The sequence below is a fragment of the Bufo bufo genome, chromosome 5, assembly GCF_905171765.1.
Source record: "Bufo bufo chromosome 5, aBufBuf1.1, whole genome shotgun sequence".
NCBI lineage: Eukaryota > Metazoa > Chordata > Amphibia > Anura > Bufonidae > Bufo > Bufo bufo.
Genome location: NC_053393.1, coordinates 549,386,377 through 549,413,307, shown reverse-complemented (window position 1 = coordinate 549,413,307; position 26,931 = coordinate 549,386,377). Strand labels below are relative to the sequence as shown.

At 46.8% G+C, this 26,931-nt stretch overlaps 1 protein-coding gene across 2 annotated transcripts; it reads left to right on the top strand.

Moving 5' to 3' along the window:
* Positions 1 to 25,662, top strand: LOC121000790. Of its 2 annotated transcripts, XM_040431424.1 has the most exons (9): positions 1 to 183; positions 217 to 238; positions 16,529 to 16,628; positions 17,970 to 18,095; positions 18,832 to 18,930; positions 19,913 to 20,119; positions 21,590 to 21,727; positions 24,793 to 24,940; positions 25,209 to 25,662. In XM_040431424.1, exons 3-8 carry the CDS (start codon positions 16,560 to 16,562, stop codon positions 24,931 to 24,933), a joined length of 780 nt encoding a protein of 259 aa, XP_040287358.1. In that variant the 5' UTR covers positions 1 to 183; positions 217 to 238; positions 16,529 to 16,559; the 3' UTR covers positions 24,934 to 24,940; positions 25,209 to 25,662. The 2 variants fall into 2 exon arrangements, with proteins under 2 accessions (XP_040287358.1, XP_040287357.1); XM_040431423.1 differs by lacking the exons at positions 1 to 183; positions 217 to 238 and adding an exon at positions 2,467 to 2,611.
* The last annotated feature ends 1,269 nt before the right edge of the window (positions 25,663 to 26,931 follow it).

The window sequence follows — 26,931 nt, the reverse complement described above, 5'->3', positions numbered from 1 at the left end:
AGATATCGCTTCTGTTTTATTTGGCCGCTCTGCTGGATCATATCAGATGGATCTCGACATCTGGGCGTCTCGGAGAGGCTGAAACGGAGGCGCTTCAGACAGAGGGTCGCGTATGACGGCAGCTGCATGTCCTAATAGCACCATCTGATAGTCCGGAATATCTGGTAATCTGGGACGGCCTCGATGCCGAGGTATCCTGGAGCTCGGCCGGTCCAGAACCAGGATGCGTCACTGAGAGGTCTGAATTTGTCCTCCATGCTTTACACTGCAGCTCTGTTTGTTCTGATTGGCGGCCCAGTAAGAAGTCAATGCATGGAGAGGTGATTATATTACATCAAGGAGCGAAACCCCTAGGAAGAAACCGTAGATTATAAAATGACTGCGGCACATAGAGGCGAGGGGTCTTCATAAGGAGGAGGGTACCCATTGTCCGTGAAGATTTTGGGGGGTCCTGGTCCTGCCCCTTTAAGGCCTGGAGAGCATCCTGCAGCTGATACATTGTAGCAATTATTACAGCTGGTGGGGGAGGGGCTTGCTGGGGAGCTGGCCGCCCGCCCTGTGGTCGCCGATCGCTGCTGAGACCTGATTATTATTTCCTGACTTTTATTCTGGTTATTTCTCAGAGATACATTTCTTCATGATGTTGTGTAAGCGGCGGCGGTGACCAGATGGCGGTTAACCCTGTAATGCGCTGCTGGACGCTGCTTGGGGGGCACAAGGCAAAATGATATGTTACTCAGTGATTATGTCACCTTCTGTCTGATCCTGGGAAAGCTGGGTAACAACAGAGGGGTCAGAGGCCCTAATAATGTGACAGCGCTCCCATAACATTGTCAACCACTTGCCTACTAGGTCCTGGAGGTCTGGGGGAGGGGGCATCACTGGAGCAGCCATGGATCCCCCCCATAACACTATCACCCGGTCATGGGGCTGAGATGCTGCGGTCCCTTTATCCGCAGTGTGCAGGGGCCCCTGATCTCCTCTCTGATCTCCTCCAGATAGAGGCCAATCCCTAGTACTGGGGTTGAACACTTATGCAATCGGGATCTTGAACCAATTTCATTCATAATCCGCTGATGATCTGGGGACTGAATACTTTTTCAAGGCATGAAGGGATCACAACTGTAAAGTGTCTGCTGACCTGTGATTCAGCCCACATTGATCTCATGTCTATGGTGGCACCCCGACTACCTGGTGATCTCATATATTCATGTTTATGGTGGCACCCCGACTACCTGGTGATCCCATGTATTCATGTCTATGGTGGCACCCCGACTACCTGGTGATCTCATGTATTCATGTCTATGGTGGCACCCCGACTACCTGGTGATCTCATGTATTCATGTCTAAGGTGGCACCCCGACTACCTGGTGATCTCATGTATTCATGTCTATGGTGGCACCCCGACTACCAGGTGATCTCATGTATTCATGTTTATGGTGGCACCCCGACTACCAGGTGATCTCATGTATTCATGTCTATGGTGGCACCCCAACTGCCTAGTGATCTCATGTATTCATGTCTATGGTGGCACCCCGACTACCTGGTGATCTCATGTATTCATGTTTATGGTGGCACCCCGACTACCTGGTGATCTCATGTATTCATGTCTATGGTGGCACCCCGACTACCAGGTGATCTCATGTATTCATGTCTATGGTGGCACCCCAACTGCCTAGTGATCTCATGTATTCATGTCTATGGTGGCACCCCGACTACCTTGTGATCTCATGTATTCATGTCTATGGTGGCGCCCCGACTGTCTATTGATCTCATGTATTCATGTCTATGGTGGCGCCCCGACTGTCTATTGATCTCATGTATTTATGTCTATGGTGGCACACCGACTACCTGGTGATCTCATGTATTCATGTCTATGGTGGCACCCCAACTGTCTAGTGATCTCATGTATTTATGTCTATGGTGGCACCCCGACTGTCTAGTGATCTCATGTATTTATGTCTATGGTGGCACCCCGACTATCTGGTGATCTCATGTATTTATGTCTATGGTGGCACCCCGACTATCTGGTGATCTCATGTATTCATGTCTATGGTGGCACCCCGACTACCTGGTGATCTCATGTATTCATGTCTATGGTGGCACCCCGACTACCTGGTGATCTCATGTATTCATGTCTATGGTGGCACCCCGACTACCTGGTGATCTCATGTATTCATGTCTATGGTGGCACCCCGACTACCTGGTGATCTCATGTATTCATGTCTATGGTGGCACCCCGACTACCTGGTAATCTCATGTATTCATGTCTATAATGGCGCCCCCGACTGTCTAGTGATCTCATGTATTCATGTCTATGGTGGCACCCCGACTACCTGATGGGTGTCCCTGGTCAGATTTTTACACCCCGTCTCTGGCCCCGTCCCAGTATTACCCCTGTGCCCCTCTGACCGTCCAGGAAATCGCCGACCCCGGGCCGTGAGTCAGGGTGAGTCACTATATAACATCACTGTATACAGGAACAGTGGAACTGAGTGCAGCAGGAGGAGCTGGAGTGGGCTGCACCGTGCCCGGGACCGCAAGCTCCTCTGCCCAAATATACAGCATCTGACATTCCTGTGCACACAGCGCTGGACCCCGGGGAGAGGAGGTAAGAGACCCCGATATACTCTGCGGAGACCCCACCAAAGCCAGGACAGGGTGCTCACGTATCTAATCCTACCATGTGTGATACTGCCTGCTGAGCTGTGTATCTAATCCTATCCTGTGTGATACTGCCTGCTGAGCTGTGTATCTAATCCTATCCTGTGTGATACTGTCTGCTGAGCTGTGTATCTAATCCTATCCTGTGTGATACTGTCTGCTGAGCTGTGTATCTAATCGTATCCTGTGTGATACTGTCTGCTGAGCTGTGTATCTAATCCTATCCTGTGTGATACTGTCTGCTGAGCTCTGTATCTAATCCTGTCCTGTGTGATACTGTCTGCTGAGCTGTGTATCTAATCCTATCCTGTGTGATACTGTCTACTGAGCTGTGTATCTAATCGTATCCTGTGTGATACTGTCTGCTGAGCTGTGTATCTAATCCTGCCCTGTGTGATACAGTCTGCTGAGCTGTGTATCTAATCCTATCCTGTGTGATATTGCCGGCTGAGCTGTGTATCTAATCCTATCCTGTGTGATACAGTTTGCTGAGCTGTGTATCTAATCCTGCCCTGTGTGATACTGCCTGCTGAGCTGTGTATCCAATCCTGTCCTGTGTGATACTGTCTGCTGAGCTGTGTATCTAATCCTATCCTGTGTGATACTGTCTGCTGAGCTGTGTATCTAATCCTGTCATGTGCGATACTGTCTGCTGAGCTGTGTATCTAATCCTGACATGTGTGATACTGTCTGCTGAACTGTGTATCTAATCCCATCCTGTGTGATACTGTCTGCTGAGCTGTGTATCTAATCCCATCCTGTGTGATACACTTTCCTGAGCTGTGTATCTAATCCTGTCCTGTGTGATACTGTCTGCTGAGCTCTGTATCTAATCCTATCGTGTATCATACTGTGTGCTGAGCTGTGTATCTAATCCTATCATGTGTGATACTGTCCGCTGAGCTGTGTATCCAATCCTATCCTGTGTGATACTGTCTGCTGAGCTGTGTATCTAATTCTATCCTGTGTGATACTGTCCGCTGAGCTGTGTATCTAATCCTATCCTGTGTGATACTGTCTGCTGAGCTGTGTATCTAATCCTATCCTGTGTGATGCTGTCTGCTGAGCTGTGTATCTAATCCTATGCTGTGTGATACTGTCTGCTGAGCTGTGTATCTAATCCTATCCTGTGTGATGCTGTCTGCTGAGCTGTGTATCTAATCCTATCCTGTGTGATACTGTCTGCTGAGCTGTGTATCTAATCCTATCCTGTATGATACTGTCTGCTGAGCTGTGTATCTAATCCTATCCTGTGTGATACTTTCTGCTGAGCTGTGTATCTAATCCTGTCCTGTGCGATACAGTCTGCTGAGCTGTGTATCTAATCCTATCCTGTGTTATACTATATAAAAAACAAATAAAAGCCACCAAACTAGAGACCGAGAGATTAATTGCCAAAGAGAGCTAAACTAACCCTAAAATGTTCTTCAATTATATAAATGGTAAAAAGTATGTGATGAGGGGAGAGTTGCAGAGAGCGATGAGGAGAAAGCAAAGCTGTTAAATATTTCTTTCACTGAAGAAAATAAACTGTCAGATGAAATGCAGACTGTAAAAGTTATTTCCCCATTAAAAGTGTCCTGTCTGACCCAGGAAGAAGTACAGCGGCGTCTTAAAAAGATTAAAATAGACAAATCGCCAGGACCAGATGGCATACACCCCTGTATCCTGAGAGATTTAAGTAATGTCATAGCCAGACCCTTTTTTCTGATATTTAAGGACTCTATACTGACAGGGAATGTCCCACAGGATTGGTGCATAGCAAATGGGGTGCCAATATTCTAAAAGGGTCCAAAAACAGAGCCCGGAAACTATAGGCTGGTAAGTCTAACATCTGTCGTGGGTAAACTGTTTGAAGGTTTTCTAAGAGATGCTAATTTGGAGCACCTCAATGAAAATAAGCAAATACCGCCATATCGGCATGGCTTCACGAGGGATCGGTCATGTCAAACTAATTTAATCAGTTTCTATGAGGAGGTAAGTTCTAGACTTGACAGCGGCGAATCAATGGATGTCGTATATCTGGACTTCTCCAAAGCATTTGACACTGTACCACATAAAAGGTTAGTATATAAAATGAGAATGCTCGGACTGGGAGAAAACATCTGTATGTGGGTAAGTAACTGGCTGAGTGATAGAAAACAGAGGGTGGTTATTAACGGTACACACTCAGATTGGGTCACTGTCACTAGTGGGGTACCACAGGGGTCAGTACTGGAGGGGTCACTGTCACTAGTGGGGTACCTCAGGGGTCAGAACTGGGGGAGTCACTGTCACTAGTGGGGTACCTCAGGGGTCAGTACTGGAGGGGGTCACTGTCATTAGTGGGGTACCTCAGGGGTCAGTATTGGGCCCTATCCTCGTCAATATATTTATTAATGATCTTGTAGAAGGCTTGCACAGTAAAAAATATCAATTTTTGTAGATGACACTAAACTGTGTAAAGTAATTGACACTGAAGAGGACAGTATACTGTATATATATATACTACAGAGGACAGTACACTGTATATATATACTACAGAGGACAGTATACTGTATATATACTACAGAGGACAGTATGCTGTACATATACTACAGAGGACAGTATACTGTATATATATACTACAGAGGACAGTATACTGTGTATATATATACTACAGAGGACAGTATACTGTATATATACTACAGAGGACAGTATACTGTATATATATATATACAGTACAGACCAAAAGTTTGGACACACCCTCTCATTCAAAGAGTTTTCTTTATTTTCATGACTCTGAAGGCATCAAAACTATGAATTAACACATGTGGAATTATATACATAACAAACAAGTGTGAAACAACTGAAAATATGTCATATTCTAGGTTCTTCAAAGTAGCCACCTTTTGCTTTGATTACTGCTTTGCACACTCTTGGCATTCTCTTGATGAGCTTCAAGAGGTAGTCCCCTGAAATGGTCTTCCAACAGTCTTGAAGGAGTCCCCAGAGATGCTTAGCACTTTCAAAGTTTTCCCAATTTTTCGGCTGACTGACTGACCTTCATTTCTTAAAGTAATGATGGCCACTCGTTTTTCTTTACTTAGCTGCTTTCTTCTTGCCATAATACAATTTCTAACAGTCTATTCAGTAGGACTATCAGCTGTGTATCCACCTGACTTCTCCTCAACCCCACTGATGGTCCCAACCCCATTTATAAGGCAAGAAATCCCACTTATTAAACCTGACAGGGCACACCTGTGAAGTGAAGACCATCTCAGGGGACTACCTCTTGAAGCTCATCAAGAGAATGCCAAGAGTGTGCAAAGCAGTAATCAAAGCAAAAGGTGGCTACTTTGAAGAACCTAGAATATGACATATTTTCAGTTGTTTCACACTTGTTTGTTATGTAGATAATTCCACATGTGTTAGTTCATAGTTTTGATGCCTTCATAGTCATGAAAATAAAGAAAACTCTTTGAATGAGAAGGTGTGTCCAAACCTTTGGTCTGTACTGTATATACCACAGAGGACAGTATACTGTGTGTATATATATATATATATATACACTACAGAGGACAATATACTGAATATATACTATAGAGCACAGTACACTGTATATATATTGTACTACAGAGGATAGTATAATGTGTATATATACTACAGAGGATAGTATATGGCTACAGAGGGATCTGGATAGATTAGAGCAGGCATGGCCAACCTGCGGCTCTCCAGCTGTTGTAAAACTACAACTCCCACCATGCCCTGCTGTAGACTGATAGCTGTAGACTGTCCGGGCATGATGGGAGTTGTAGTTTTGCAACAGCTGGAGAGCCTCAGGTTGGCCATCCCTGGATTAGAGGTTTGGGCAGATAAGTGGCAGATGAGGTTTAACACTGACAAATGTAAGGTTATGCACATGGGAAGGAATAATACAAGTCACCCGTACCTACTAAATGGTAAAACACTGGGTAACACTGACATGGAAAAGGACCTAGGAATTTTAATAAACAGCAAACTAAGCTATAGAAACCAGTGTCAGGCAGCTGCTGCCGAGGCCAATAAGATAATGGGTTGCATCAGAAGGGGCATAGATGGCGGTGATGAGAACATAGTCCTGCCACTTTACACATCACTAGTCAGACCACACATGGAGGACTGTGTACAGTTCTGGGCTCCTGTGAACAAGGCAGACATAGCAGAGCTGGAGAGGGTCCAGAGGAGGGCAACTAAAGTAATAACTGGAATAGGGCAACTACAGTACCCTGAAAGATGATCAAAATTAGGGTTATTCACTTTAGAAAAAAGACGACTGAGGCGAGATCTAATAACTATATATAAATATATCAGGGGTCAGTACAGAAATGTCTCTCCCATCATCTATTTATCCCCAGGACTGTGACTGTGACGAGGGGACATCCTCTGCGTCTGGAGGAAAGAAGGTTTGTACACAAACATAGAAGAGGATTCTTTACGGTAAGAGCAGTGAGACTATGGAGCTCTCTGCCTGAGGAGGTGGTGATGGTGAGTACAATAAAGGAATTCAAGACGGGCCTGGATGTGTTTCTGGAGCGTAATAATATTACAGGCTATAGCTACTAGAGAGGGGTCGTTGGTCCGGGGAGTTATTCTGATTGGAGTCGGGAAGGAATTTTTTCCCCCTTAAGTGGGGAAAATTGGCTTCTACCTCACAGGGTTTTTTGCCTTCCTCTGGATCAACTTGCAGGATAACAGGCCGGATGGACGGAGGGATTTTTTGGCCTTATGTGACTATCCTGTGTGATACTGCCTGCTGAGCTGTGTATCTAATCCTCTCCTGTGTGATACTGACTGCTGAGCTGTGTATCTAATCCTGTCCTGTGTGATACTGCCTGCTGAGCTGTGTATCTAATCCTATCCTGTGTGATACTGTCTGCTGAGCTGTGTATCTAATCCTATCCTGTGTGATACAGTCTGCTGAGCTGTGTATCTAATCCTATTCTGTGTGATACTGTCTGCTCAGCTGTGTATCTAATCCTATCCTGTGTGATACTGTCTGCTGAGCTGTGTATCTAATCCTATCCTGTGTGATACTGTCTGCTGAGCTGTGTATCTAATCCTGTCCTGTGTGATACTGTCTGCTGAGCTGTGTATCTAATCCTACCATGTGTGATACTAGCAAGGCTCGGTCAGCAGTATATTTCTAGTCGGGTCTGTATATTACGCGGTCACAGACTTTTACTCCAGTTATATCCAGAGCTGCATTCACAGTGTTGCCAGTATTAGGGGAAAGAGCGGTGCATTGTGGGAGCTACTTTATCAGGTCACATGTCTGGCAGCAGGATGGAGCTGAACTGTACAAAGTGAAAGCCAACAGAATTGTGAATGCAGCTCTGGATGTGACTGGAGTAGAAGATGTAACGTAATTAACAAACATCAGCCGCCTGTATGAACACGAATGCAGTGAAATTGACTTTTGTTTTTCTGGCAGGAGTTATAATTCAGAATCTGATTGGCTATTGGAATGTATTCCCCACCCCCACTTCGTTAGGGGCGGGGTCTTGAGGGTGCATTATATCGGGGGGGGGGGGGGCACTAAGACTGAACATGGGTGGTGAGAGGGAAAATGGGAAATAAATGACAGAATGAGGTCATCACATGAGATGAAGCCAGTAATACAAAGTGATGACATCACAAGCAGCACCTGTGACATCATCAGCAGTGACCGGGTGGGGCCAGGTGTGGCTTTAGCACTTAAAGGGGTCTTCAATTTTCTGTGTTTTCTTCAAATTGTGGATTTTCTGAGCAGGATTCCGTTCTCTGCAGGCGCCGCTGTCTGTGGTCAGGGAGGGGTAGTGACCACAAGGGGACGCAGAACTGGTAGGGGCTCATCAGGGAATGTGAGCAGAATTATAGGGATATAGAGGGGGAAGTAGAAATCTGGGAGGCGGGCACATGACGTGATCACACAAGATCTATGCCTGTAAAATTAACCTCTTATAAACTGAAAATCCACACTGCTCCAATCCTGCTTACACAGCTGAGGCTTTGTTGCAGTGTATCATGTAGACAGGAGCTGAGGTCCAGGACAAGAGAAAGATGAGATCATACAACGCTGGTCGTGGTCGCAGAGACCCAGGCCCTGGAACCTAAGAAGGAGACCAGTGCTATAATTGCTACATTGTGACAAAACTGCTGCTGTGTGAGGCTCGGATAGGAAGATTCCCAGTCACTGACAGCAAGCAGAGATCTTAGGAGTTAGATGTTGCAGAGTTATGTCCGGGCGCCTCCTGTAAGTCACCTGGATCCGGTTTAGAAAAATCAGATGTGGAAAATAAGAATAATAAGAGGAAGAAGAGGTGCGATCCTCAGGGAAATCCCCCCCGTCCCTCCTCCTGTCATTGTCCTTAACGGCTGTAATTGTTTCACACAACAGCCGGGGAGAGGGGGGGGGGGATGCAAAAAAACTGGGCCCTAGGTTTAGGGGCCACGGGCTGCTCCTGCCAAGAGAGCAGTGCTGATGCAAGCAAACATTGTGGAAAAGCAATGATGATGTCATTACATGAACCAGTGATGTCATCGCAACATTTGAATACAAAAATAGTGCTTCACTGTCATAGTTATATGTGCGCTGTACAGTGCCTTGAAAAAGTATTCATACCCTTTGAGCTTTTCCACATTTTTTCTTGTTACATCCACAAATGGATTTTATGTGATCGACACAAAGTAGCAAATATGTGTGCAGTGAGAGCAAGATGATACAAGGTTTCACAATATTTAATAAATAAAAATCTGGAAAGGACCACCTTTCGCTGCAGTCTTTGGGGGATGTCTCTACAGCTTTACACACCTAGACACTGACATTTTTGCCCATTCTTCTTTGCAGAAGAGCTCGCGCTCAGTCAGATCGGATGGAGAGCGTCTGTGAACAGCAATTTTCAAGTCTTTCCACAGATTCTCAATGGGATTTAGGTCTGGACTGTGACTGGGCCGTTCTAACACATGAAGATGCTTTGATCTAAACCAGGGAGGCTCAACCTGCGGCCCTCCAGCTGTTGTAAATCTACAACTCCCACGATGCCCTTCTGTAGGATGATAGCTGTAGGCTGTCAGGGAATGATGGGAGTTGTCGTTTTGCAACAGCTGGAGGGCCGCAGGTTCAGAATGCCTGATCTAAACCCTTCCATTGTAGCTCTGGCTAGTAGCCTTCTTGGCATGTATCACAGCTTATAAACACTTTTTGTAGCAGCCAAGAGTCTTTCAATTCTTTTTTTAGGGAAATTCCTCCATTCTCCGTTGCAGACGTCTTCCAGTTCTTTGAGATTCCTGGGATGTCTTGCCTGCTCTGCTCTTTTGAGGTCTAACCACAGATTTTCAATGATGTTCAAATCAGGGGACTGTTAGGATCATGGTAAAACCTTCAGCAGATCAGGGACTGTGAGGGCCATGGTAAAACCTTCAGCAGATCGGTGACTGTGAGGGCCATGTTAGAACCTTCAGCAGATCAGGGGACTGTGAGGGCCATGTTAGAACCTTCAGCAGATCAGGGGACTGTGAGGGCCATGTTAGAACCTTCAGCAGATCAGGGGACTGTGAGGGCCATGGTAGAACCTTCAGCAGATCAAGAGTCTGTGAGGGCCATGGTAAAACCTTTAGCAGATCAGGGGACTATGAGAGCCATGGTAAAATCTTTAGTAGATCAAGGAACTGTGAGGGCCATGGCAGAACCTTCAGCAGATCAGGGGACTATGAGAATCATGGTAAAACCTTCAGCCGATCAGGGAACTGTGAGGATCATGGTAAAACCTTCAGCAGATCAGGGGACTGTGAGGGCCATGGTAAAACCTTCAGCAGATCAGGGGACTGTGAGGGCCATGGTAAAACCTTCAGCAGATCAGGGGACTGTGAGGGCCATGGTAGAACCTTCAACAGATCAGGGGACCGTGAGGATCATGGTAAAACCTTCAGCAGATCAGGGAACTGTGAGGGCCATGGTAAAACCTTCAGCAGATCAGGGAACTGTGAGGATCATGATAGAACCTTCAGCAGATCAGGGGTCTGTGAGGGCCATGGTAAAACCTTCAGCAGATCAGGGGTCTGTGAGGGCCATGGTAAAACCTTCAGCAGATCAGGGGACTGTGAGGATCATGGTAGAACCTTCAGCAGATCAGGGGACTGTGAGGATCATGGTTGAACCTTCAGCAGATCAGGGGACTGTGAGGATCATGGTAGAACCTTCAGCAGATCAGGGGACTGTGAGGATCATGGTAGAACCTTCAGCAGATCAGGGGACTGTGAGGATCATGGTAGAACCTTCAGCAGATCAGAGGACTGTGAGAGCCATGGTAGAACCTTCAGCTGGTTCCCTTGTTCCTGTATTGCTACTTGTTCCCAGTTTTCCTGACCCCGGCTTGTCTTTTGACCACTCTCTGTCTCTGACTCTGTTTTGGTACTGCCAGCCCACCTGATTCTGACCCACTTCGTACGACTCTATTTTTGTGTTGTCTGTATTGTGTGTCTTGTTTGTCCTGCACCTATACTAGTGTAGGGACTGTCATCCAGTTGCAGTTCTGCCATTTAGGGCTCACACTGCAAGTAGGTAGGGAAAGCGGGCTGGGGTCTAGTTCAGGGACTCACTGTCCTCATCTGTCCCTACCCATAGCCGTTACATTATCATTGGCCATAAAAAAAAGTTAGTCTACCTGCACTATTATGAAAATCCTGTCAGCCTTAGCCCCACAGATGGAGGGTATTGCCCAGTTAGTGCAGGATCTGGCTGGGAGAGTCCCGCTGCAAGAGTCCCGTCAGAATAGTTTCCCTGCTTCCGCAGCCCCGTCACTGGTGGAACCTAATGTTAAGCTCCCTAGCTGCTTCCCTGGTTACCGTAAAAATGTTGTAACCTTCAATGAAAGCTGGAAACGTTATTTTCGTCTTAGGCAACACTCATCAGGTCCTGAAGCACAGAGAGTAGGCATCATCATGTCTCTGCTTCAGGGGAAGCCTCGGGAGTGGGCATTTTTGCTATCACCCAATTCTCCTGAACTATTTTCTGTTGACCGTTTCTTTTCCGCTCCCGGCCTTTTGCATGATGAGCCAGACAGGGCGGCTTACGCTGAAAGTCAGCTTCTTTCTTCACATCAAGACAGACGACCAGTGGAAGATTATTGCTCGGAATTCCGTTAAGTGGTGTACTGCCTCTGATTGGAATGATCCGGCCCTTAAGTCACTGTTTAAACTAGGTCTTTCTGATACTCTGATATTCTGAAAGACCTCCTAGTTAGTCATCCTACCCCAAGGTCCCAAGACAAGGCTATGTCTTTAGCTATTTGACTTGACAGACGTCTTAGGGAACGTAAGTCGGAATGATCTGTCCTTGTCCATCATTCTTCCTTTTCCTTCTCTTCCTTCTCTGTTCCTCAAGCCTCTGTGTCCAAGGCACCAGGGGAGTCCGAGGAGCCCATAAAAGTGAGTACCATGTCTTCTCAGCAATGGTAGGAACACCGCCTGAAGAATGACCTTTGCTTCTACTGTGGTAGTCCTGTACATCAACTGTGTATTATACCTTATGTCTGTGGAGGTTTCACTACTGGTTTTGGCTCACAATTGCTGATTTAAATAACTGAAGTGTGAACTTGGCCTTAATTTAAATTTTGTGTCAGCCTTGGGTCTTGTAGTACGTAAACTACCTGAACCCATTCCATTTTCTAGCCGGAGGGTTTATTGAATATAAAACCCCTGAATCAGTTATAGTCACGGGGGTTGTTTTGAGGTTCCTTCATAAAGCAGCCAGAAGATCCAGATGGAGCTCCACTCTTTTATTTGTATTCCAATCCAACAAAATATCTCAGGGGATGGCCTCAACACATCTCCCTGATCAGACAAACCTTACACATGGTCCCAGGATCTGGCCTCAGCTCAGATCTTGACCCTGCCAGTACAAAAGAGCAACTAACAACTACCACACCCAACTTCTTCACTTTGTCTTCTCATCAGTTCCCCCTTTTCTCTCATTTCTGATCTATTTGTTGGGGCTCAGTGGTTCACTAAAATTGACCTTAGAGGAGTCTACAATTTGATTAGAATACCCTGAAGGGCATTTTGAATCCCTTGTGATGCCCTTTGGGCTGTGTAATGCCTCCGCTCTGTTTCAAAACCTCATAAATTACATTTTCTGAGAGTTCCTGGGTCAGTTTGTTGTTGTGTATCTCGATGATATTTTGATTTTTTTTTCTCCCGACTGGTCTTCTCATGTTATACATGTGAGAAAGGTCCTCCAAAAACTGAGGGACCATAAACTGTTTGCTAAGCTAAGTAAATGTGAATTTGGTGTAAGAGAAGTTTCCTTCCTGGGTTATATCCTGTCACCCCAAAGTTTCTGTATGGACCCCACTAAAGTACAATCCATAGTTGATTGGGCCAAACCTACCTCTATCATGGCTCTTCAACAATTCCTGGGTTTTGCTAAATTTATAGAAAATTCATTAAAAATGCCTTTGACTGATTTACCCAGGAAAGGGGCAGATCTGCTCCATTGGTCCCCTGATGCTCCTCTGTCCGGCTTTGAAACACTGAAAGAAAGATTCATTCACGCACCCGTACTTATTCAAGGGCCAAGGTACCCAGGAGACGTCCTGCAGGTTTACTTTGTTCCTTGCCCATTCCTCGGAGACCCTGGACCCACATCTCAATGGATTTTATAAAGAAGAAAATTCTTCTCAAACAAATGGCCCAACTGAAAGGGTCAACCAAGTACCGGCAATTTTTTTAAGATGTTTTGTGTCTGAATGTCAGAACCAGGGGAAGAGGTTTTTGTCTCTAGCAGAGTTTGCTATCAACAATCACGTCATCTCCTCTAGTGGTGCTTCACCTTTTTATTGTAATTATGGTTTTAATCTGTGTTCTTCTTCAGTCTCTGGGTAAAGCTTTCTGAGTCCTGCGGTGGATGCCATTGTGAATGATTTCGCAAGAGCCTGGAAAAATCTCAAAGCATCCAATGTGAACAAGCCAATAAAAAGCGTTCATTAGGTCCGGACTTTACTTTGGGAGAACTTGTCTGGCTTTCTACAAAGAATCTGCATCTCAAGGTCTCGTCTGGTAAATTTGCTCCTAAGTTTATTGGCCCGTATAAGATCACCTCTATAATAAACCTTGTATCGTTCCGTCTTCAGTTACCACCCTCGTTTAGGGTACATAATGTGTTCCACAAATCATTGCTGAAGAAGTACATTCCTCCTGTAATTCCTCCACCTCCTGATCCAGTTGTAATTCAAGGCAATTTAGAGTACGAGGTAGAAAATATTCTTGACTCCTGAGTCCAGGGTTCTCTTCAGTACCTCATCCTTCGGAAGGGATACGGTTCTGAAGAAAGGACATGGGTCTCTGCCCGGGATGTTCACGCTCCTCCTTTAAATAGGAAGTTTCATCTTGAGTTTCCATCGGAACCTGCTGCTTATGTTGAGGGTCTGGTGGTCCCTCTTAAGGAAGTTATGTAATGCTATGTTTCTCCCCTCAGTGCTGGAAGACACCAGCAGTGGGCTGATTGATTGCTCAGCTGCTCTATTACTGTATACCAGTGTTTCTGACTAATGGAGTGCTGAGTCATGGACCTATCAGGTTCTGATCCAGGGACCCGGCGCTCTATTTAAACCTCTTCCTGACCATACACCATTGCCAGTCCTAGTCTTTGTTGGCTCTAGCTGGTTCCTGGATTGCTCTTTGATCCCAGTGTTTCTGACCACGGCTTGTCTTCTTACCACTCTCTGTCTTATATTTCGTAATGTGTAGCCCGTTTGGCTTTGACCCATTTCATACAACTCTGCTTTTGTGTTGTCTGTATGGTGTGTCTTCTTTGTCCTGCACCTATACTGGTGTAGGGACAGTCGTCCAGTTGCGGTTTTGCCATTTAGGGCTCACACTGCAAGTAGGGAAAGCGGGCTGGGTTTTAGTTCAGGGATTCACTGTCCTCGTCTATCCCTGACTACAGCCATTATAGTCCCAAAGCATGATTGATCCACCCCCCATGTTTAATGGTTGGAGAAGTGTTCTATTCATGAAATTCTGTGCTCTATTTTTTCCAAACATACCTTTGCTCATTGTGGCCAAAGAGTTCTATTTTACCCTCATTGGTCCACAGAACTTGTTTCCAAAATACATCAGGATGGTCTAGATGTTCTTTTGCAAACTTATGATGCTTGTGGTGAGGACGCAGGAGAGGTTTTCTTCTGATGACTCTTCCATGAAGGCCATATTTTTGTAGGGGTCGCTGAACAGTAGAGCAATGTACCACAACTCCAGAGTCTGCTAAATCTTCCTGAAGGTCTTTTGTGATCAAGCTGGGGTTCTGATTTGCCTTTCTAGCAATTCTACGAGCAGCTGTCTCTGACATTTTTATTGGTCTTCAGGACCTTCTCTTCACCTCCACTGTTCCTGCCATTTCTTGTTTAAATTTCGAACTGAGGAGATGACAACCTGAAAATGCTTTGCTATCTTCTTATAGCCTTCTTCTGCTTTGTGAGCCTCAACCATTTTCATTTTCAGAGTGTTAGGCAGCCGCTTAGAAGAACCCATGGCTGCTGTTTTCTGGGACAAGGTTAAAGGAGTCTGAGTATTTATAAAGCTTTAAAAATTTTCATCTGCTGGCCTTTCCTAACGACGATTGTGAACAAGTCTTAACTAGGGATGAGTGAACTTCAAGTTTTGAAGTTTGAGTTCAGGTTCAGGTATATGGTGAACTGCGTTATGGATTCCGTTACCACGGACCATAACGCAATTCAATGACGGAATTCCTTTAGAGGCATTCCATTATTCATTCTGTCATAATAGAAGTCTATGGGCTGCAAAACGGATCCGTCTGGTTTCTATTATGCAGGAGAGGACTCGATTCATGCTCAGCAGAAATGAATGATGGCCGCCAACGATGTTGGAGACTTTAAGGAGAGCGCTATGCATCATCCACTGTTGTCACCAGATAAGCCTTTGGTGGTGGTGGTGGTGTCACAGTGTGGGCAGGTGTGTCTAGTCAATACAGGACTGCCTTTCACTTTGTGAATGGTCCAGTGACAAGCCCATACTACTTGAAGAACATCATTCAGCCAGTCATTGTGCCTCTGCAGGAACAACACAGGCCTAATTACGTCTTCATGGAGGACAATGCACCAGCTCATCAAGGTCCCATCATTAGGGAACAGTTGCTGGAGACTGGGGGGACCTCAAATGGAGTGGCCTGCACTTTCTCCGGACCTGAATCCCATTGAAAACCTATGGGATCAGCTGAGTCGCCGTGTAGAGGCTCGTAACTCTGTACCCCAGAACCTCAATGCCCTGAGGGTCGCCCTTCCAGAAGAGTGGGATGCCATGCCTCAGAGACAATAAGGCAACTTGTGAACAGCAGGAGACGTTGTTGTCAAGCTGTAATTGATGCTCAAGGCCTGACAAGTTCCTGAGACACTGACATTTTGTGGGCTTCTGTGTCAATAAATTATTTGAGATGAGGAAATCACCATTGCTGCTTCTACCTAAATGCCCAACTTTCAGATCCTTGAGCGTAAACTTTTTACGTTTTCCATAAATTTCACCGCCAAATATCCCTTATTGTTTGTGAATAATGTATGTGCTCTGCATGTAATAGTTATATGTGCGCTGCATGATGTGCGGGGGAGGTTGTTGTGCCTGCCAGCCTCTCATCGCCTTCCACCATATTGTGTAGAGATCTCCCATCACAGGGCTATGTCATTATAGTTAGATAACAGCTGAGCTGTCAATCACCATGTAGACCCGCCCACAAGGAGCCGCCTTGCAGTGTAAACCCTGGGGGCGACCAGTAAACTATAAGTGAGTGGATCCCTAGTTCATCTGCCATGTGTTCCATCACTGTCCGCCTCCATCTTTCAAGCAGCTTCACATCTCGTCATTTTCCTCCTTACAGACCGTTCAGCAAGTTCCTGATTTGTGCCGCCATGAAGACCTTCACATCGCTGACGCTGTTGCTGACTTTCCTGACCATGGTTGTCGAGGGAAATGGTCAGGTGGGTGATCCGGTCACTGTAGATGGAGGGAGGAGGGTGGAGAAGCCATAGCCCAGGGGCTGGGAGTGGCACCCCTGGTATTGGAGGTCTGTCACCCATGGGTTTATAGGGAGATCGGTGCATCAGCTCTTCCCTTTAGTATATTGCATTTGTGGGTCGCCATCCTGTGCTGTGAGGACACCGAACCCATGTTCTGATGTTCTTCTAAGAGGACACCGGACACATGTTCTGCAATGAGGACACCGAACCCATGTTCTGCTATGAGGACACCGGACACATGTTCTGCAATGAGGACACCGGACACATGTTCTGCTATGAGGACACCGGACACATGTTCTGCTATGAGGACACCGGACACATGTTCTGCTATGAGGACACCGGACACATGTTCTGCTATGAGGACACCGGACACATGTTCTGCTATGAGGACACCGGACACATGTTCTTCTATGAGGACACCGGACACATGTTCTTCTATGAGGACACCGGACACATGTTCTGTTATGAGGACACCGGACACATGTTCTGCTATGAGGACACCGGACACATGTTCTGCTATGAGGACACCGGACACATGTTCTGCTATGAGGACACCGGACACATGTTCTTCTATGAGGACACCGGACACATGTTCTTCTATGAGGACACCGGACACATGTTCTTCTATGAGGACACCGGACACATGTTCTTCTATGAGGACACCGGACACATGTTCTGTTATGAGGACACCGGACACATGTTCTGCTATGAGGACACCGGACACATGTTCTGCTATGAGGACACCGGACACATGTTCTGCTATGAGGACACCGGACACATGTTCTTCTATGAGGACACCGGACACATGTTCTTCTATGAGGACACCGGACACATGTTCTTTAGGGGGGCACTGGACACATGTTCTGTTATGAGGACACCGGACACATGTTCTGCTGTGAGGACACCGGACACATGTTCTGCTGTGAGGACACCGGACACATGTTCTGCTGTGAGGACACCGGACACATGTCCTGCTGTGAGGACACCGGACACATGTTCTGCTGTGAGGACACCGGACACATGTTCTGCTGTGAGGACACCGGACACATGTTCTGCTGTGAGGACACCGGACACATGTTCTGCTGTGAGGACACCGGACACATGTTCTGCTGTGAGGACACCGGACACATGTTAGGGCTATTGCAGACAGTGACACCTGCTGGTCACAGTTCTTATTGCATCCTTCCTATTTGCTCATAGGTTTTGATTGAAACTGCGGGCATTTATCATCCTCGCAGACTCCTTCAGGTTGAGCAGGGTTTGCTGTATATATCACGATGTATTCTTTTTCTTCATGTCCAGCAGTTAAAAAGATCAGAGATGGCAAAGAGTAGAGGACGCCTGACCCAGCCGGTGCTCATGATCCAGCGAGGGAGGAAGAAGAGCATCTGGTCCTACAAACCCGGGCACCGATCCCTGGCCTTCCTGGTAAATTTACATGAGAATTATAAGAGTAGGGGGCACACGGCTCCACCTAGTGGGTGATGTCAGGATAACACGCTGTGGAGACGGGGACAAAGGATTGCAACTCCAGTTTGCTCCGGTTTTACTCCGGTTTGCTCCAGTTTTACTCCAGTTTGCTCCAGTTTTCTCCGGTTTTACTCCGGTTTGCTCCGGTTTTACTCCAGTTTGCTCCGGTTTTACTCCGGTTTGCTCCAGTTTTGTGTACCCGTCTGCAGGTTAAATCTACATAACATGTCACTGTTCTAACAGGAATCCATTAGAACGGTGACTGCAGCTCTGGGTGTGACTGGAGTAGAAGACGTAATGTGACTCAGAATGATTTATATGTAGCTACAAACAGGTGATAATGGGGGCGAGTGGGCGACCATGTGTAATCTACACCCATCAGCCATAACATTACAACTAGTGAATCGCGCGGATAACCGGGTGACAATGGCGCCTGTCCGGGGGACATCAGTCCGTTCTGGATGCGGATGTTGGGAGCAGGAAAGATCTGAGTGAAGTGTGGACGACGGGTGGGATCAACGTCTGGTCCGATCCAAGGAAGAGCTAATGTGGACACCATTACTGCTGGAGGGGACATCGCAGCAACAGCACACGTGTAATCCACATACAACACATGTGTGGCACACGTATGATATACACAGCACACAGAGTGACCGCTGTCCTGCATATTACACACTTCTCATCTCTCCTGTAGGTTGCTGGGGAGGTGGACGTGGTTTCTCCACCACCGGTGACACCTGGGACAGGGGACTATCGCTGCCTCGGCTGCTGTGGAGACAAAGAGATGATCCTGGTAAGGAACCATCAGTCATGGAGGCCACTGGTGTATAATGGAGGCCACTGGTGTATAATGGAGGCCACTGGTGTATAATGGAGGCCACTGGTGTATAATGGAGGCCCCTGGTCTATAATCAAAACCGCAGGTGTATAATGAAGGTCACAGGTGTATAATGGAGGCCGCTGGTCTATAATGGAGGCCACTGGTCTATAATGGAGGTCACAGGTGTATAATGAAGATCGCAGGTGTATAATGGAGGCCGCAGGTGTATAATGAAGACCGCAGGTGTATAATGGAGGCCGCAGGTGTATAATGGAGGCCGCAGGTGTATAATGGAGGCCGCAGGTGTATAATGGAGGCCGCAGGTGTATAATGGAGGTCACAGGTGTATAATGAAGATCGCAGGTGTATAATGGAGGCCGCAGGTGTATAATGAAGACCGCAGGTGTATAATGAAGACCGCAGGTGTATAATGGAGGCCGCAGGTGTATAATGAAGACCGCAGGTGTATAATGAAGACCGCAGGTGTATAATGGAGGCCGCAGGTGTATAATGGAGGCCACTGGTCTATAATAGAGGCCGCAGGTGTATAATGAAGGTCACTGGTGTATAATGGAGGCCGCAGGTGTATAATGAAGGTCGAAGGTGTGTAATGGAGGACGCAGGTGTATAATGGAGTCCACAGGTGTATAATGGAGGACGCAGGTGTATAATGGAGGCTGCTGGTCTATAATGGAGGCCACAGGTGTATAATGGAGGCTGCAGGTCTAGAATCACACAGCCGGCCATATTCTGTGTCGGAGACGCTGCAGTGCATTGTGGGAGATGTCGGGTGTCAGCTTCATCTCCTCCGCACAGTCTGTCCACACACTGAGGGTCAGCACTGAGAGCTAGCAGTGGTGCTGCAGAATTGTGAATGCAGCTCTGGATGTGACTGGAGTAAACAGTCCCTACACGAGCAGCTGATACGTTTTGGTTTTCTTCTCTTCCTGCACAGGGTAAATCTACCGCCGCTCCAAAAATCTCCAACAGAGTCAGCAGGGTCCTGGCGCCGCCCGCAGGGCCCAGGAACCCGGGGACCGAACCAAACTCCATCAGTGACCGGTGCCTCGGCTGCTGCGAGGAAAGTGTCACCCCCAGCCTGAGAGTGACCGCTGTGACCGAGGTGAGCAGCATCGACAGAAGGACTGGATCTCTGCTTGATGTAAGTGAATGGAAACATCCTTGTTCTAGCCTAGCCCTCATACAGCTGCATCTTGTTACAATGTATCAGGCTGGAGAATGTTCTGCAGCAGCTCAGATCTTCCCCCTGTCCTGGACCGCGGGTTCATCGGCTCCTCACACCACACGTTTCAGGCTGGAGCAATGTTTTGCAGGGAGTATCTGGAGTGGAGGAGTGCAGGGGAGACATTCTGGTGCAATGCTCTGCAGGAATGAATCAGGGCCTGTGGGGATGTTCTGTGCAATGCTCTGCAGGGCTGTGGGAGATGAATCAGGGCTTGTGGGAATGTTCTGCTGCGGTTTCCTGCGTTCTCAGGGGGCGAGGGGCGGCGGTCATGTACATCTGGGATCGGGACATGTAAAGATGTTTATGCAGGTGGCGGCGGTTTATGACCACACGATGGGGATATGCACAGGGCAGGATAGAGCAATCTGGGCCCCTATGGGGACCAATGAGGGGCCCGACTCACAAACCTCCTGCAAATAATATCGGATGTGAGTCCTGGAGGGTTTTCCATTTTTGCCCTGTTTCTTCAGAGAGAAGGAACAGCTCCCCCGATCGCTGCCTGGCCGCTGTGATTGGCGTTATCACCATTCATAGACATTAGCCCCGCTTCTCTGCTGCGCTGACAAGCGGGAGCCATATTTAAATCCCCTCCTTCCTCATACATGTATAGTGCTGGGACTCAAGGGGTTAAAGGTTAGTGGCCCTTTAATTGGTGACAGCGCCATCTGGTGGACAAGTGATTTTATTTATGAAGAGACTTTATCCAAACTGATTTTATGTATTATGAGTATTATATTTTTGGTTATTTATTATTATTATTATTATTATTATTTATTACCCTGAAATAATAATAAGTAAAATAAAATAAAAATTCCCCTCCCTTCTTCTGGTCTCGCTGGAAGTCACTCTTTAAAGGGAATCTGTCACCAGTTTTGACCATGATGAACTGCTGACGGCTCCAGGCACTAGCTCTATACCTCCTTGGGTGGAGCTTTTATTATCAGGATTCATGAGAATTTATCTGCTCCTGCAAGTGTCCAGGAGGCGGAGCTTTACTGTGAAGTGCCCCCTGAGTGACAGCCGGAGACCGCCGTCTATGTCTTTGTAGGGAGTGTCAGAGTTCTTAAAGGGGTTTTGCAGGAGTAAAATATAGCTGCCTATCCTCAGAAAAGGTCATTAATATCAGATCGGGGGGGGGGGGGGGGGTCTGGCTCCTGTACCCCCCCCCCCCCCTTCCCCCACTCATCAGCTGTCACGTTCATCGGTCACATGACCTAAGAGCAGCTCAGTCCCATTCAGCTGCCGGGGGAAGATCCAGTGTAGAGAGACCCCGTACTGACGAGAGGTGCCCCGAACCTCATGGGGTCCGGGGAGCAGGAGCCGCCTTCAGTTCAGGGATCTCCAGACGAGGACGTTCATTCTAAGATCTGTCTGATCTCCTGATAGAGAAAAACCACAACCGGGTCACAGAGCGGCGCGACAGCGGGCGAGCAGAGGGCGGCACAGAGACCGCAGCACCTGCCCTGTACCTCACCCAGGTGCAACCCCGACTGGAGGTACGAGTCGTCCAGCTCAAGTGAAGAGGTGAGTGTATCTAACCCTCTCCTGTGTGATACTCCCTGCTGAGCTATGTATCTAACCCTGTCCTGTGTGATACTGCCTGCTGAGCTGTGTATCTAACCCTGTCCTGTGTGATACTCCCTGCTGAGCTGTGTATCTAATCCTGTCCTGTGTGATACTGTCTGCTGAGCTGTGTATCTAACCCTCTCCTGTGTGATACAGTCTGCTGAGCTGTGTATCTAACCCTGTCCTGTGTGATACTGTCTGCTGAGCTGTGTATCTAATCCTATCCTGTGTGATACTGTCTGCTGAGCTGTGTATCTAACCCTGTCCTGTGTGATACAGTCTGCTGAGCTGTGTATCTAAGCCTCTCCTGTGTGATACAGTCTGCTGAGCTGTGTATCTAATCCTGTCCTGTGTGATACTCCCTGCTGAGCTGTGTATCTAATCCTGTCCTGTGTGATACTCCCTGCTGAGCTGTGTATCTAATCCTATCCTGTGTGATACTGTCTGCTGAGCTGTGTATCTAATCCTATCCTGTGTGATACTCCCTGCTGAGCTGTGTATCTAATCCTATATTGTGTGATACTGTCTGCTGAGCTGTGTATCTAATCCTATCCTGTGTGATACTGTCTGCTGAGCTGTGTATCTAATCTTATCCTGTGTGATACTGTCTGCTGAGCTGTGTATCTAATCCTATCCTGTGTGGTACTGTCTGCTGAGCTATGTATCTAATCCTATCCTGTGTGATACTCCCTGCTGAGCTGTGTATCTAATCCTGTCCTGTGTGATACTGTCTGCTGAGCTGTGTATCTAACCCTGTCCTGTGTGATACTGTCTGCTGAGCTGTGTATCTAACCCTGTCCTGTGTGATACTCCCTGCTGAGCTGTGTATCTAATCCTGTCCTGTGTGATACTGTCTGCTGAGCTGTGTATCTAACCCTCTCCTGTGTGATACAGTCTGCTGAGCTGTATATCTAACCCTGTCCTGTGTGATACTGTCTGCTGAGCTGTGTATCTAACCCTGTCCTGTGTGATACTCCCTGCTGAGCTGTGTATCTAATCCTGTCCTGTGTGATACTGTCTGCTGAGCTGTGTATCTAACCCTCTCCTGTGTGATACTGCCTGCTGAGCTGTGTATCTAACCCTGTCCTGTGTGATACTGTCTGCTGAGCTGTGTATCTAATCCTATCCTGTGTGATACTGTCTGCTGAGCTGTGTATCTAATCCTGTCCTGTGTGATACTGTCTGCTGAGCTGTGTATCTAACCTTATCCTGTGTGATACTGTCTGCTGAGCTGTGTATCTAACCCTGTCCTGTGTGATACTCCCTGCTGAGCTGTGTATCTAATCCTATCCTGTGTGATACTGTCTGCTGAGCTGTGTATCTAATCCTATCCTGTGTGATACAGTCTGCTGAGCTGTGTATCTAATCCTATCCTGTGTGATACTGTCTGCTGAGCTGTGTATCTAATCCTATCCTGTGTGATACTGTCTGCTGAGCTGTGTATCTAATCCTATCCTGTGTGATACTGTCTGCTGAGCTGTGTATCTAATCCTGTCCTGTGTGATATTGTCTGCTGAGCTGTGCATCTAATCCTGTCCTGTGTGATACTGTCTGCTGAGCTGTGTATCTCATCCTATCCTGTGTGATACTGTCTGCTGAGCTGTGTATCTAATCCTATCCTGTGTGATACTGTCTGCTGAGCTGTGTATCTAATCCTATCCTGTGTGATACTGCCTGCTGAGCTGTGTATCTAATCCTATCCTGTGTGATACTGTCTGTTTAGCTGTGTATCTAATCCTATCCTGTGTGATACCTTATGTGGAGCTGGTGTATCTAATCGTATCCTGTGTGATACTGCCTGCTGAGCTGTGTATCTAATCCTATCCTGTGTGATACCTTATGTGGAGCTGGTGTATCTAATCCTGTCCTGTGTGATACCTTATGTGGAGCTGGTGTATCTAATCCTATCCTGTGTGATACTGTCTGCTGAGCTGTGTATCTAATCTTATCCTGTGTGATACTGTCTGCTGAGCTGTGTATCTAATCCTATCCTGTGTGGTACTGTCTGCTGAGCTATGTATCTAATCCTATCCTGTGTGATACAGTCTGCTGAGCTGTGTATCTAATCCTATCCTGTGTGATACTGTCTGCTGAGCTGTGTATCTAATCCTGTCCTGTGTGATACTGTCTGCTGAGCTGTGTATCTAATCCTATCCTGTGTGATACTGTCTGCTGAGCTGTGTATCTAATCCTATCATGTGTGATACGGTCTGCTGAGCTGTGTATCTAATCCTATTCTGTGTGATACTGTATGCTGAGCAGTGTATCTAATCCTATCCTGTGTGATACAGTCTGCTGAGCTGTGTATCTAATCCTATCCTGTGTGATACTCCCTGCTGAGCTCTGTATCTAATCCTATCCTGTGTGATACTGTCTGCTGAGCTGAGTATCTAATCCTATCCTGTGTGATACTGTCTGCTGAGCTGTGTATCTAATCCTATCCTGTGTGATACTGTCTGCTGAGCTGTGTATCTAATCCTATCCTGTGTGATACTGTCTGCTGAGCTGTGTATCTAATCCTATCCTGTGTGATACAGTCTACTGAGCTGTGTATCTAATCTTATCCTGTGTGATACAGTCTGCTGAGCTGTGTATCTAATCCTATCCTGTGTGATACTGTCTACTGAGCTGTGTATCTAATCCTATCCTGTATGATACTGTCTGCTGAGCTGTGTATCTAATCCTGTCCTATGTGATACTGTCTGCTGAGCTGTGTATCTAATCCTATCATGTGTGATACTGACTGCTGGGCTGTGTATCTAATCCTATCCTGTGTGATACTGTCTGCTGAGCTGTGTATCTAATCCCATCATGTGTGATACTGTCTGCTGAGCTGTGTATCTAATCCTGTCCTGTGTGATACTGTCTGCTGAGTTGTGTATCTAATCCTGCCCTGTGTGATACTGTCTGCTGAGCTGTGTATCTAATCCTGTCCTGTGTAATACTGTCTGCTGAGCTGTGTATCTAATCCTATCCTGTGTGAAACTGTCTGCTGTATCTAAGCTGGACCCTTCTCCCTCCAGGTGCCGGTGTTCAGGCGTCAGGGACCACGCAGCAGATTGCAGCCCCTTCGGCTCCGGACGGGAAGCCGCTGCCGCCATCTTGGCTGTAGATCGGCTCTGGGGTCCGCTGAGGACAGTTCCAGCTCCAGCGAGGAGGACTGAGCCGCGGGTCAGTAATTTCCTGTCTGTACTGGGGAAAGCTGGGTGACAACCAATATGGCCACCGCTGCACCTCCTGTGGGGCTGTCACCCAGCTTTCCCAGAGTCCTTTGTAACAAAGTATAATGAAGAAAGCTGGGTGACCATGGCGACCATACTGGTTGTCAGATGAGTAAGTTACTTGGCTGTTATGCTCATTCTGGGGCCCTCAGGGGCCCCTTCCAGGGTTAGTTTTACAGAATCTTCTTATTGCTAACTGTTGTGTCTCCTCGCTACAGACACCTGGATGAAGAGGGGGGCCCGGCCGATCGGAGGGGCCCCGGACACCATGGGGGCCGAATATCTTATTTAAATGATACAATTAGTGATAGAAATGAGTGAGTCTGTATAATTGTAATGAAAGAAACCTGTAGATTGTAAGCTCTGGGGCTCAGCCCCCCCTTACCCCTCTCACTGTCACCTTTATATAATATTATTCGCGTCATAAGCAAATTATGACTCTTGTCACCTGGAAGCCATCAGTAAGCGGGCGAGCTGCTGCTGACAGACCCCATTATAGCTGGATTTGCATTCAAATTGACTCAAAAGGGGCTAGGAAACGTCTGCAGACGAGGAGACCGGAGGACGGACGAGAGGCGGAGCCTCGCTGACAATGAGGACGGCGGGGTTATCGGATGTGACCCGTTATAATCACCTGCCTGATGTATAATAATAAACTATATTATGAAGTGTCACATTGTTATTTCTTCACTGTCACTGACGCCCACAATGTCCTGAGCCGATACCAGAGGCCACCTAGTGATGTAATCTAGTACTGCAGGTCTGACACTGTACCATGTACATATAATAGTGCCACCCAGTGATGTCATCTAGTACTGCAGGTCTGACACAGTGTCATGTACATATAATAGTGCCACCTAGTGATGTCATCTAGTACTGCAGGTCTGACACTGTGTCATGTACATATAATAGTGCCACCTAGTGATGTCATCTAGTACTGCAGTTCTGACACTGTGTATCATGTACATATAATAGTGCCACCTAGTGATGTCATCTAGTACTGCAGGTCTGACACTGTGTATCATGTACATATAATAGTGCCTCCTAGTGATGTCATCTAGTACTGCAGGTCTGACACTGTGTATCATGTACATATAATAGTGCCACCCAGTGATGTCTTCTAGTACTGCAGTTCTGACACTGTACCATGTACATATAATAGTGCCACCTAGTGATGTCATCTAGTACTGCAGTTCTGACACTGTGTATCATGTACATATAATAGTGCCATCTAGTGATGTCATCTAGTGCTGCAGGTCTGACACTGTGTATCATGTACATATAATAGTGCCACCCAGTGATGTCATCTAGTACTGCAGGTCTGACACTGTGTATCATGTACATATAATAGTGCCACCCAGTGATGTCATCTAGTACTGCAGGTCTGACACTGTGTATCATGTACATATAATAGTGCCACCTAGTGATGTCATCTAGTACTGCAGGTCTGACACTGTGTATCATGTACATATAATAGTGCCACCCAGTGATGTCATCTAGTACTGCAGGTCTGACACTGTGTATCATGTACATATAATAGTGCCACCTAGTGATGTCATCTAGTACTGCAGGACTGACACTGTGTCATGTACATATAATAGTGCCACCTAGTGATGTCATCTAGTACTGCAGGTCTGGCACTGTATATCATGTACATATAATAGTGCCACCTAGTGATGTCATCTAGTACTGCAGGTCTGACACTGTGTATCATGTACATATAATAGTGCCACCTAGTGATGTCATCTAGTACTGCAGGTCTGACACTGTGTCATGTACATATAATAGTGCCACCTAGAGATGTCATCTAGTACTGCAGGTCTGACACTGTGTATCATGTACATATAATAGTGCCACCTAGTGATGTCATCTAGTACTGCAGGTCTGGCACTGTATCATGTACATATAATAGTGCCACCTAGTGATGTCATCTAGTACTGC